This window comes from Fistularia commersonii, chromosome 15 (genome assembly GCF_037954325.1).
Source record: "Fistularia commersonii isolate RoL2024-O1a breed Wild chromosome 15, RoL_Fcom_v1.0, whole genome shotgun sequence".
Lineage (NCBI taxonomy): Eukaryota > Metazoa > Chordata > Actinopteri > Syngnathiformes > Fistulariidae > Fistularia > Fistularia commersonii.
In genome coordinates, this window is record NC_141298.1 from 654,282 (window position 1) to 668,104 (window position 13,823).

Sequence of the window (13,823 nt, forward strand, 5' to 3'; positions counted from 1 at the left end):
ATTTAAAGGTTGAGTGGAAGTGGCTCTGGCATTATAATAACCAGACCCTTTAACTGTGACAATATTATTCAGTCTAATATGAAATATTTTAGTACCTTACAGTACTTACAGTACTTACAGTGGTGGCAAGGTTGACATACTAAATGTCTTTTACTCCCAAAAATATTTTATGTCTTCAGAAAAAAAATCATATAGAAATAAGGGCAAACTACCTTTTGAAAAATCTCTCACTGTAGAAATATACAATTGACCTGTTAAATAGATCTTTTACAATGATTTCATAACACCAGTTCAAAAATGTTAGCTTGCTCAACAAACTTGAAACACCCAAATCTTTTCAAAACCTATTGTGAGGGTCCAGCAGTATGTCAAGAAAAACATGACTAGAGAATGCAGAGCAACTGGCCATCACCTGTGGATGCTAATATACTTAATATATACCTGTAAACATCCCTATTACAGAAAAACAGAATGATCCAGTGATCCAGTGCATAATATAAATGGTATGATGCATATCTTTGCTTAACGCAAATGTATCACTGTACATGTGTTGTTCCAGTGAAAGTTAATGGTGAATTCAAGATACTTTGTCACTACATCCAAAACTGCATCACAATATTAAAGGTGTTGATATTCTGAAGATATTCCAAAAGGCTGAAGTCAAGAAATAGTTTTTAACCAGGGAATTTGCATTTGTGTGTTTGGGCTGTTGTGTACTAACAGTCTAAGCAGGGCCTTGTAGAAAGGTCTGGTGAAGAAGGCATCCAGCAAGTATTGATGAATTAGAGCCAGTCCTAGGATACGGCCGCTGAATCGGAACCTGGACAAACATGCGTGCATTTACACGCACACACAAATTGTCACAAAACATTTTAAGCGTAAAATTAAAGATTGAATTTTCTGCTTAAAATCAAATGAATAATCCAACAAGCAGATTATCATCACATTGTATATTATCAGCATTTTGAATGGCATTTCCCTCAAACCAGTGTAATTCACATGAGCATGCATGTATAAATGTGTCTGTGTGCATGATGTGTATTTGATGACATACCATTCCAGATGATTGTCAACGAATGCTGACATGGGGCTGATCTGCACAGTGTAAGTGTCATTGGCTGAGTATTCAAACAGACCATAGTATGGATTAAACAACTCCTGAGATAAAAGGAAGAAGAACTCCCTGGATGGACCGCTGTAGTCTAACCTGAGAAAGCGAAAATAAAGGAAACAGACCATGAGAGAAAAATTGGTTCACTTTGTTAATTTGAAATGTACTTATACTTTGAAACACTATATGGTAATTCTGCTCAGAAAAAAAAGGTTTTACGCGATTGGCCAACATGATACTTTGTAACAGTTCTGAGCACAGCAAAAAAACTTAAACATATAAGTTTGCATGCGCCTCACCCCTCCTCTCCCAGGAAAGTGACATATAGTTTGTTCCTCTGTAGTTCTTTGCGGGAGTACGCCATCACCTGGTTAAATGTTCCTTCGAGCAGGTGTTCCCTTCTGATCAGCAATCTAGAAAATAAAAAATAATGTAGCCATGATTTAAGGAAGTTTGGAAACATGATTCCATATTAAAATACAACACTGACTATTTTAACACTGCATGGCTATTTTCAGATAAACACTAAATATTCTTTGTACACATGAGGAGAAATACCTTAATCTAAGCTTAGCCTTAGGGCACTTGTAAATTCAAATTATACAGTAATACATTAATTAAAAACTGAAATTCTGCACTGCTGCCATGACTGGCACAGGCTGTGAGTCACAGTGACAGTCATGTGATATACATTGACTGACCAATTCATCTAAAAATTTCTGCCACGAACTGTTTCACAAAAACATCAATGAAGCTTGGTTTGTTCTCTGTACTTCTATCCATAACTGTGCGGCTTGCTTCTGCAGCCAGTCAAAGGAAAAGAAAGAAAGAAAAAGACAGCAACATCTTTGGGATTAGTGGTTAAACTTTTAAGACTTGAAATGAAAATATGTTTCATGTATATATATATATATATATATATATTTTTTTTTTACATATTACATACATTTGCATAAAATTTTTACATATGTTTTTTTTACATAAACACACGCACACACACAGATATTCATATATAAACACTGTATGCATATTTCTTGATCGTTATGCATGATTTGAAATTGTACTCTGCAACCACTCTTACTTTATCTTGCCTGGTCCCTGCCCATATCCCTTTGCTTCTAATTTTCTGTAGAAATTTCTCAATTTGGCCTCAAAGTCTCTGCGGTATGGAGCTGGAGCTCTGGCTCGCTGCAAGCCTGCACATAAACAGAATAGAAAGTTAAAAACAGACAAATAGACACTCAAAAAGAAGTTAATTATTTAAGAGAGGAGAGCTGTTTCACAAGTAAGTGAAGACCAGACCAAAAAACAAATTATTGTAAATTCTGGACTATAGAGCACACCTATATATACTGTATTTTCCAGACTAAGTCACACTTTTCTACATGGTTTGGCCGGTCCTGCGACTTATACTCAGGTGCGACTTATATATTAAAATATATACGGACATTTCACATGTTCCTTATTTTCACACTGACTGCTGCAAGAGTGCGCTCTAGGCTTGTGTGCCAGGGTCTGCCTCTTCTGTTACTTCTGTCTCACGGAAAATTTAAAATTGAAACATCAACTTATAAAGAAAACTGAGAAAGAATGAACACAAACGCCCCCAAAAGGAAAATCATATTCTGCAGATTACAAGCTGCAAGTAGTGAACTATGCAGTCGAAAACAGTAATAGAGCAGCAGAAAGAAAGTTTGGAGTGAGCCAGAAACTAGTGAGGGACTGGCGAAAGCGGAGGATACTCTAACTGCAATGAAGAAAACAAAAAAGCTAATCACAGGCTAAAAGCTAGATGGCCCAAACTAGAGGAACAAGTTCACAAATGGGTGCTTGAAGAACGTGCTGCCAGGAGAGGCTTGTCAATGGTGCAGTTACGCCCAACTATGCCCAAGTAGTCACTGAGGTGATGAATATAAATCACTTCATGGAAGGACCTTCTTGGTGTTACCACTTCATGCTACACAACAGCCTCTCTATCAGAGCACAGACAATGATGTCTGAAAAAATGCCATGCAGAAGAGGAAGTGGCACATCGTCTACCTCCGGAGTTGGTGGAGTTGCTCAGAAGTGACACAGAGGATAAAAAATTCAATGGATTAAGTGACTTGGAGTGAGATCAAAAGTTTGGTAAACTTGTTATGCTATGTTGTTTACGACCACTGGCCATAGCCCTGGATGAAAGGAGATCTACCGCCAACGCCCTCCCTCCCCCAGTGCCAGGACACACAACTACCACACTGTTTTTAGGAGCAGGACAACTCCCAACAAAACCAGCTCCAAAAGTGGAACCAACCCTCTTAGACAGTGCCCGGGATTGGAGAATGCAGGTTGACAAAGACCAGAGACTCACCTTTTGTCTGAGATGATTATAACCAATCTCAGCAGTAGAGTTTCTAGTTGAATCATTTGATGGGATCTTCGAGAGTGAGAAAATGGAGGTGCCCCTTTTACATTACAGTCATTTGGCAGATGCTTTTAGCCAAAGTGACCAGGGATTGAACCAGGACCTCACACATATGAAGCATGGGCTCTACCAGTGAGCCAGATACAACATTTTTAAGAGTAAAGGGGATGTGCAGAATTGCAGCAAGGAATAAAGTTGAGGGATAAAGTTGATGAGTCATACAATGAAGTTATGGGAAAGAGTAATGGAAACTCAACTGAGAACAGACATCAGCATTTGTGAGTAGCTGTATGGCTTCATGCCTAGAAAGAGAACTATAGATGCAGTATTTGCTTTGACAATGCTAATATAGAAGTACAGAGAAGGCCAGAGGGAGCTGCATTGCACTTTTGGAGACCTAGAAAAAGCAAATGACAGAGTGCCAAGAGGGGAGCTCTGGAATTGTATTAGGAAGTCTCGAGTGGCAGAGAAGTATGTTAGACTGGTGCAGGACATGTATGCTAGCTGCGAGACAGTGGTGAGGTGTGCTGTAGGGGTAACAGAAAAGGTCAAGGTGGAGGTGGGACTCCAACAGGGATAAGCTCTGAGCCCCTTCTTGTCTGCAGTAATGATGGACAGGGTGACAGATGAGGTTAGACAGAAATCTCCATGGACCATGATTTTCACAGATGACATTGTGAGCAGAGAACAGGTTGAGGAAAATCTTGAGAGGTGGAGGTATGCTCTGGAAAGGCAAGGAATGAAAGTTAGTCGCAGCAAGACAGAATATATCTGTGTCAATGAGAGGAAACCATGTGGAGCTGTGAGACTACAGGGAGTAAAAATCAAGAAGGTGGAGGATTTCAAGTACTTAAGATCAACAGTCCAGATCAACAGAGATAAAGGAATGGGTTCAAGCAGGTGGAAATAGGTGGAGAAAAGTGTCAGGGGTAAAATGTGATAGAAGACTATCAGTCAGAATGAAAGGAAAGGCGTACAAGACAGTGGTTAGACCAGTGATGCTGTATGGGTTGGAGACAGCAGCATTGAGTAAAAGACAGGAACCAGAGTTGGAGGTCACAGAGATGAAGATGCTAGGTGGATATGATCAGGAATGAGTCCATCAGAGAGACAGCAGATGTTTGATGTTTTGGAGAGAAGGTCAGAGAAGCCAGACTGAGATCCTTCGGTCATGTACAGAGGAGGGATAGTAACTGTATTGGAAGACGGATCATGGAATTAGAGCTGCCAGGCAGGAGGTCTAGAGGCAGACCAAAGAGCAGATTTATGGACGTAGTGTTAGAGGATATGATGTTAGCTGGTATGAGAGAGGAGGATACAGAGAATAAGGTTAGATGGAGAACCTTGTTTTGTTGTGGCTCCCCCGCTGTGACCTGGTTTCCATTCACAGACCTCTCATCGATAACATGCCAGACCCAGGACAGGTCTGCCTCGGGTTAACTACAGCTCATTAATTTGGCATTAGTCAACCCTAACTTGGCGGAACAGGGTCCGGTAAATAGTATTGATTATTGCTTCGATGCGTTTCGTGTGTGTGTGTTTGTGTGTCTCACTTAATGGAATCCATTGAATGCTCCTCGATTAATGGCAGTTGAGCGTGTATAATTTTCTAAGATATTTGATACCAGTTGCTGGAAATCTGGTAAGTTCATGTCTCAGTCCTTACTACTGTGAGATTGAGTATATATATATATATATATATATATATATATATATATACATATATATGACATATGAAATTCAAGGTCATTACTGGCATATACTGCATATTGCAGAAAGAGCAAGTTTGCAATGAAAACAAATAGGATACAAAGAAAATTTCTTTATATATAGAATATATGGCAAGGCACCTTGACTATTAGGAAGGGATTAAAACTCAAGCTGGGATCCATTGTATATCCACATTCTTACCTTTGAATAGTACAGGATGAATGTTAGCTGCTAGTGACGGAATTTTGTGATATACTGCGCACAAAATTCAATGTGGTATACAGTGGCAAATTAACATACAGATTTTCTGTCTATCTGCTCTATCTTTGCCGCATCACAGCTTCAAGTATGGACCTAGATACAACAGTAGACATCTGATGTGTACCACAGTCAGGGTGGTAATGGGAAAAAATAAAAAGTAATCTAATAAAATGTTGTATTTTTGGGAATCCTCAGCATGATGAGTAACTATTTACCTTCACATTAATTTATGCATTTACATATAGTCTTCAAAAGACATGTGAATATAGAGGGTTTTAAAACATATACCTTTTTTTTTTATCAGGATGCCGCTGGAAGATGGCAGCCTGTTGCAATAGCTCCTAGTATTTTTACACAACCTCTTTATTTTCTTGAGTTATTTATTCACCTGTCCACTCTTCTTTCGCATGTGGGACTATATACCATTTCTCTGGTGCACTGTGTTGTTTGCCACAGTGCTACCCCTGCCAATACTGAGGGAAATTATAAAATACAACCAGGAGGAACTACACCAAATGAGAAAAGGAGCCGGACTCCCCACAGCGCGCATCGCCGAGAAGCTATGGTGAAGCACCCACTGGTGGACGAAAGCCGGTGCGAAGGTGAGGGAGTGAACCATGAGGGACAGGAGATGCAAGCCCTTCCTGCCCTGGGTCATCATGGGGAATGTAAGGTCGCTCGCCGACAAAACCGAAGAACTGGCAGCCCTTGTGACAGCCATCATGCCTTACAGGGGTTGTAGCATGCTGTCCTTCACAGAGACCTGGCTACAGGTAAACATACCTGACAGTGCCATAGATCTGCCCGGCTTCACATTGATGCGCGCGACCAAGGGAGGCGGCGCAGCAAGAAGAGAGGAGGAGGGCTTGCCATCTGTTAACAAGAAATGGTGCAACCCCAGACATATGCACCTCGATGTGGAGCTCATGGTGGTAGGACTTTGCCCTTCTACCTCCCGCGTGAGTTTTCACCCTCCATCTTGGTGATTGTCAATATTCCTCAGTCTGTGGCTGCAGCCAGCCCCAGTGACCTCAGCCACTCGGCAATCGTGGACCTGCACACACGCCACCCCTGCACTCTCACCCTGATCAGCGGGGACTTCAACCATGTCCCCCTCACTCCCGTTATCCTCATCCTCACTCAATATGTAGACTGTGCAACAAGAGGGAATAAACCCCATTCACTACCTCACCCATTCACGTCATGTCCTATCTTTGCTGTCTCTCTTATCCTTGCTTGTCCCAGCCCGCATACATCCTGGGTATTTTTGTTTATTTATACTACTCATTGCTATTTATTTTTGTCACTCCGTTTATATTGTTGTATAGTTACAGTTGTGTAATTTTCACCCTTACTGCTCCTTGATGTTGCCCATTGTCATCCCTGATGTTGTTGTTAATGTCTGCTGTCATCTGTTGACTATTTATTCGTGGATTTTTTTGTCTTGCTATCTTCTGTCCTCTACTTTTCTATTTATATTCATATTTATAATAAAAATATATATAAATATATAATGTATAAAGTTTATCTTATCTTATCTTATCTTATCTTATCTTATCTTATCGTATCTTATTAATCCAAGTCTGTCACTGATACAACATATATTTAAGATAAAGAGGATACAAATGTGTGCGGGACCTACCTGGGGAATTCTGCGGTGATGAGGCAGGGGAACAGCGAGGGGAGAAGCTGAAGGCAGGATGGATGGTGTGAGGTGGAATATAAGACATTATCTCCTCCTCAAATAAACTGTGAGAAAATTAAATCAAAGAGAATAAACAATGATGTGTAACTTATTAACTTTACAGTTCAATAAATTGCAGCAAAATATAACCGGGTTGCGGTTCCATACCTTAAAAGGATGACTAGATCTGCATCACAAGACAGCTTTTCAACACACAGGGTTCCTTCTGACCGGATGTAGTGGATCTTTTCTCTGAAGATTGATTCTGATTAGCAACTTAAAGTCTCAGGGTGATGGAAAGGTTGTTTTATGTACTAATTATTTCCAGAATAGACTCCAATGCTTTTTCACTTTCAGAATGTGGAAGCACATTTTGACTCATAATTAATTTGTGATACACCTGGGTGGGTTATGGAGAGCTTGGCCGAATGCTCTTCTCTAACAGACAACATTATCAATGACGTTGCTCAAGCCAGACTCTTCCCAGTCCTTAAACTAAATGCGATGGTGCCAGCCATCGGCATCCCTTTCAATGTGATTGAAATGTACCATGATAACAATATCTGTTTGGTCAAAGAGTTAAGCCACGCTCTCTGTGATCTGCTTAGGTATGTCACAGCATCCCATTCAGAAATTGTCTGCAATTCTATGCGGTTCTGTAATTGTTAGATTTTCCTGATACCGTTATCAATGACATTGATACCTCCTCATAGTACCCAACAGCTCTGCTGTGTCCTTCACTTTGGGCCCATGAAACAAATACATTGCAAATCGCATTGAAAGGGATACTAATGGTTGTCCCCTTCCAGGCACCACTGCATCAAGGTGTTGAAGGAATGAGAAGAGGGCCAGGGCAGACAGAGTATTGGCCTCTATAGCTCTCTATAATCTGTGCAGATCTGTCATGGGCATCAGATTCAGATGTCTCCAAAACCATCGGGTTCTGTAACTGTATGATTTGCGTGACAACGTTTGGGAGTACCATGCTAATAAGTATCAACGATCAGCTAGCAGGTAACCAGCTCAGTGTATTGTACTCTGCTGCCCAAACAAGCCACGATGCAAAAGGTTGGCCACTGACGTCATTCTACTGTGCCCCTTGGGATTGCGAAGCTAAATTGAATTTTGATAATTTTTTTGCTTGTCAGGAAATGAAAATGAAAATACACTTTTTATTACTTATTACTCACTTTAATTATGAGTCAAAATGTACTCCCTCATTCTGAAAATGAAAGCCATCTGCTAATGCATTTTAATTTGAATTATGATACCAATTTGCTTCCATGGCTGCACAGTTTCAGTATATAGCCATGCAATTACAACCAGATTGTTATTTTTATCTGTTTTTCTGAAAGATAATATCATGATTATCCTTCAATTAAACATGATAAAGGGATGGCGCAGGAATTACTTCAAAAAAATTGTCAGACATTAGAGATTAGCTAAAATTAAACAGTCCAATGTGGCAGCTGCAAGATGTTCACAACAATTCCTGCAGACAATAGTTATCCAGCTTAGACTTTCACCATGTGTAAATAGCCATATGATTCTTACATTGGAATGTGGACACAAACAATGTGCGGAAGTAACTGCAGGGGCAAAATCATGGTATCCATGGAACACATTTAAAAAAAACACCATAATTATTATTAGTCATTAGGATAACATTTATTATTATCATTTTTTGCGTTTTAAATTATGATTAACTTCATGACTGTTTTCTTCACCTTGAACATGAATTGAGAACCCTTAATACATATAATATATATTAATACAGGAGTAATGTTCAGTCAATAAACTAAAATTGGGCAGCCAGAAGGTCCCTAATTCTATACTGAAAGGGGGCCTGACTATGTGGAGCTCGCAAGTTCTCCCTGTGTCTGCGTGGGCTTCCTCTGTGTTCTACAGAATCCTCCTACAGTCCAAACACATGTACACCATTAATCGGAGACTAAATTGCCAAGATGCGTGAATAACAGTGAATGGTTGAATGTCTCTATATGTGACCCTGGGATTGACTGGCGACTGGTCTCGGATGAACCTTGTTTCCTGCCAGTTGATAGATGGAATAAGCTCCAGCCCCCTGCAACTTTCAGTGCAGGATAAGCAGTATAGATAATGAATGAATAAATAAACAGGCTGATACAGTCCCAAATTAGAAAGGCAGCATACCGAAGTGCATGGTTTCTGTTCAGGCTGGGCTGTCGCTCCTGCAACATATCAAAGATGTTGGGCTGTCGAAGGAAAGCCACAATCTTGTCATTGTAAGCTAGTAAGAGAGAGAATAATGGGAAACAGAAAGAGAGTTATCAGTTTTGTTGTGTTGCATTTTTATGTTGTAGTCTTTAAAATATTGATATGGAGGTTGATATGGGACCATATTTGGGACCAAGTCAAATTTTTCCACCAAGTGGAGAACATAACATTTAACTTGCCCATTATAACAATTAAGCAGGCCAACCAAAAATAAAAGGCCTGTTGGTAAATCCCAAAAGGTGCAAATCAAAAACAGCAAACGTAGGCTGGGACTTACAGTACCTGTGCCTATAAATCAGTTTTTAATGCAAAGTTTTGTGCCATTCAAGTATAAGTTTCATCATTCACTGAAGTGTTGGCTCCTATTTGAAACTGAAGTGAGTATGTCTTAGCAATGATCCCTTAAGCAGCAAGCAATAACTTCAAAACACTGGTCCAGTATTGACCAGTTCATTGAGGACATTCTGCATTGCATTTCGATGCCTTCGGATCTCAGGTCCACAGTCTTCCCCTTCCTGGTCCCCTCTTTGGCTATTGGACACAGCCATTATGAAGTCCCTCTCCTGACCAATTTTTCCCATCCCTCATCTATAACAGACTGCGTCTTACTGGCCAGCAGAGTGTCTTCAAGTGCCTCAATCTTTCAAACTTGCAGGGTAGGCCTGTGTACTGTATTCTGAAAACCGACTGACTATTTTGAAATATTTATTTATGGATGTTCATGGATATATTATGGATATTTATGAAATATTTAACTGGAAAGTCGACATGAGTGTGCTGTTTACAGTCATAATGTTTACTTCCAACAACAAAACATGAATTAGAGCAATTTGGTAATTCAAGAATCAGTTTTGATTCACACGATATAGATTATACTATATAGATTTACACTGTGTGTTTTGACAGCACATACAGTGGCATTTCAGATTAAAAATGTACACAGCGTAAAACTTTGTGACTTTTTATTAGCACAAATGTTAGGCATGCACTCAAATTTTCCTCCATCGTCTGCCGCTTATCCTGCACTCAGGGTTGCGGGGGATGCTGGTGCCTTTCCCAGCTGTCATCAGACAAGAGGTGGGGTATACCCTGGACTGGTTGCCAGTCAGTCACAGGGCCACATATATAGACAGACAACCATTCATTCACTCATTTGGGGCAATTTTTGTATGTTTTTGGACTTTGGGGGAAACCAGAGGTTCCACGCAGACATGGGGAGAACATGCAATCTCCAGTGTCGCAGATTACCCTCGGTCACTTTTTCGCTTTGCCCTTTGAACTCATCTATAAAAATGAGCGGCTCAAGGGAAAGAAGAGTGGACAGTGAGTGCCGAGTGTTTAAGAAGGAGTGGACGAAATACTTTTTTTTTTCCACTCGAGTCCTAAACAGCTGTATGTCTCACATGCCAAGAAACTATTGCAGCTTTAAAAGAATACAATATCAGCTGTCACTTTGCCACATAGCATGCTAACTATGCTTGTAAGAAGTCACCACAAGAATGAGCGGCCACAGCTCAGAGAAAAAAAAATTGAAAAAAACAAATTTGAGCGTGGGTGGTGATGCAGTGGTTAGCACTGCGGCCTCACAGCATGAAGAAACCCGGTTTGATTACGACAAGGGAATCAAACAAGGGAATCTGTCTGCCGTTTCTATGGTCTCACCCTGGGTTTCCTCCCACAGTCCAAAAACATGCAGGCTAAAATTGCCCCAAGTGAATGATTTGTTTGTCTGTATATGTGGCCCTGTGACTGACTGGTGACCAGTCCAGGGTGTACTTTCTAATTAAGAAATGGTGCAGTAAAATATTCAATCCAAGGTTGAGTGATAACATTATTTCATCAAGAACTTACACTGTCTTAAAATGCCTTAGAATGTATCTTCATTAAAAAAGTAACTGGACACCAGAATTAGTGAGAGCTATGAGGGACTACTCTCACTCACAACCAAACCCCCTACTGTATCTGACAAGGGTCTCTCTTTATTATAAATCCTCAATCAGCAGCAATGGTTGCTTTTTGGGGGTTTAATTGCAGGAAAAATAATGATGCAGAAAAATATTAATGCAAATATGAAATGTAATTGATTAGTATTAGATATATGATATTTCCTGAACTTCTATCCAGGCCCTAGTATTGCAGCTTCTATTGTGACATAAAAATAATGGGATTTTGTTACATTAGGATTTATTAATTTTAAATCAATTTATTCTCTTGCAGTAGAATACTAATCAATGGTTTTGCTATCAAATCCTGTTCTCGCTTGCACAGCTACATACTGTATACCCAAGATACAACATGGGGCTTTGTGGAAGTTGGGAATCAATAAGCTTACCTGTCAGTCCTATCAGTAAAGAAAAATTATTATGCCAGTGCTTACATGGAGCTGTCATTTGATGCTGGCCTCTTATGGCAGCAACCAGACTGTTTCCAGGCCGAGCCATCAGGGATGCTCCACGGCTCCTAGACACGTCAGAAGCCTTGGGAAAATCACAGATATAGCCGTTTCACTGTGTGACTTATTTTTTATTTTAATTTCAAATAAGCTCATTAAATATATACAATATGTGTTGTCATGGGGTTCAGATATTTTACCTGTTTTCTTAGAGAGAAATAGGAAGACATATTTAACTCATAAGCCATTTAAAAAGTCTGTATTTAAAGAAGACATCTCCATCGGCCTGCTGTGAGACATTTTGTGCGGTTACTGTACCTCCCCAGCGCTGTAACTGCGTAATCTTTGTAGGTGTTGTCTGTGGGCCAGGTGGCCTGGCATATAGCCACTTTGAAGAGGAATGCGAGGGTCAATGAAGGTTGTGGCACGACAGTTGTGGTCCACAAAGAAGGACTGAGAGACAGAAAAATGTAGATTTAGTAGGAATAAAAGTTTATGCAGAAAAGATTGACAAAACCATCCCAAAATTTACTATGAGTATTTTATCCTACATATATCAGTCATGTCGCCTAATCTGGACTGGTTTTATAAAATGAGTACTCAAAAAACACTGATGTTCAGATCAAAGAGGTGAGCATTCCTATCACTCCAAAACTTTTTGCCTGTATCAGTCTTGCAAAAGGCTACTGAAGCAACCATGTGTGTCCTACCTTCCCCTGCTGGTCAGTCTTGATCTCCCATCCTCGTGGCAGCTCCATCTGTGTGTCAGCAAACTTGTTGAGGAAGACCACCAAGTCTCGGTTATGCTGGTAGCGATCAAAGTTTTTGGCATCCCGGCGCACCTTCAGAACCATATGTTTGACACAGCTGCTGCTGGTGAACATCCGGTAGGCTGACTGGAGGCAAACAACATCTGTACTTTTATTTTTTGATCTTTATAGTTGAGATACTTATAATCTACATTTTCACTGTCTTTAAATATCACTTTAACACAGGGGTGTCAAACTCATTTCTCATCGTGGGCCACATACAGCAAAGGTAGATGTCAAGTGGGCCGGACCATTAAAATAATGGCATACTCAGCAATAAATAACCAAAATATCATGTCTTTCCTCTGTTTTGGTGTAATGATGTACAAGGACATTAGGAAAATCTTGGAAATTAATGAACAACCTTATACAAACATTTCATGAAACACCTCATATTTCCTTAGAAAAACATGTAATTTACTTTTATCATTCACATGTATGCATTGCAACTGATCCCACTGATCGTAAAAAGGCACAAAACTTTAACTCTAAACTCTAAGTAATTGGTATTGACAAATATAGAAATGCACTTTAAGATTAAATGAGACTTATAAAGAAAGGGATTTTTAAACCATTTACACATGTGCATATAAAATCTAAACTGAATCCCTGCCTACACCCAACAAACTAAAAAGAGTGCTATAAAATGTGTAAGGAAGAAAGTATTCACCTGTTCTGTAAATGTGTAAACTTCATACATGAAACATGCATACACATACAATACATACTGAAAACGTATGGAGTTGCATGAAAAGTAGAATTCCACCATACTTGTTTGCAGTAAAGCTAGTTACTAACATTAAATAGTACATTTTCACTAGCAATTAGGTAGCTGGCTTTTATCGCTGCTGCAATGATTTCTCGGCTATCGGTGAAAGGGGACTGCTGTTTCCTCAGACCCGCCAGCAATTCGTTGATCTTATCTCTTCTCAGTTGCCCTTGCAAGCTGTCATACAGTTTGCTATGATGAGTCTCGTAGTGGCACTGAATCTTACATTCCTTAAATACCGAAACTTGTTGCAAACACGCCAAGCACAAAGGTTTCCCATGAGTCTCCATAAATAAATAGGACGTAGTCCATTTTTCTTTGAAAATTCTACACTCTTTATCTACTTTCCTCTGTTTTGATAACGACATTTTGGCTAATGAGGGAGTAGCGGGGAGGTAGAAACAACAGCGTAACAAGCAGCAGATGG

The 13,823-nt window shown here is 39.9% G+C and overlaps 1 protein-coding gene across 5 annotated transcripts in view; it reads right to left on the reverse strand.

The window, feature by feature from the left end:
* hecw1a (HECT, C2 and WW domain containing E3 ubiquitin protein ligase 1a) overlaps window positions 1-13,823 on the reverse strand; it is an 88,025-nt gene that overhangs the window by 19,311 nt on the left and 54,891 nt on the right. For 4 of the 5 annotated variants that reach the window (XM_086160322.1, XM_086160321.1, XM_086160319.1 and 1 more), the window contains 10 exons: window positions 12,529-12,714; window positions 12,137-12,271; window positions 11,804-11,903; window positions 9,343-9,439; window positions 7,339-7,422; window positions 7,129-7,235; window positions 2,193-2,307; window positions 1,411-1,524; window positions 1,055-1,207; window positions 722-820 (listed from right to left, as the gene is read on the reverse strand). In XM_086160322.1, the coding sequence (XP_086016448.1) occupies window positions 722-820; window positions 1,055-1,207; window positions 1,411-1,524; window positions 2,193-2,307; window positions 7,129-7,235; window positions 7,339-7,422; window positions 9,343-9,439; window positions 11,804-11,903; window positions 12,137-12,271; window positions 12,529-12,714 (1,190 nt within the window). The remainder of the gene's footprint in view (window positions 1-721; window positions 821-1,054; window positions 1,208-1,410; window positions 1,525-2,192; window positions 2,308-7,128; window positions 7,236-7,338; window positions 7,423-9,342; window positions 9,440-11,803; window positions 11,904-12,136; window positions 12,272-12,528; window positions 12,715-13,823) is intronic. The other variant, XM_086160323.1, reaches the window with a different exon arrangement.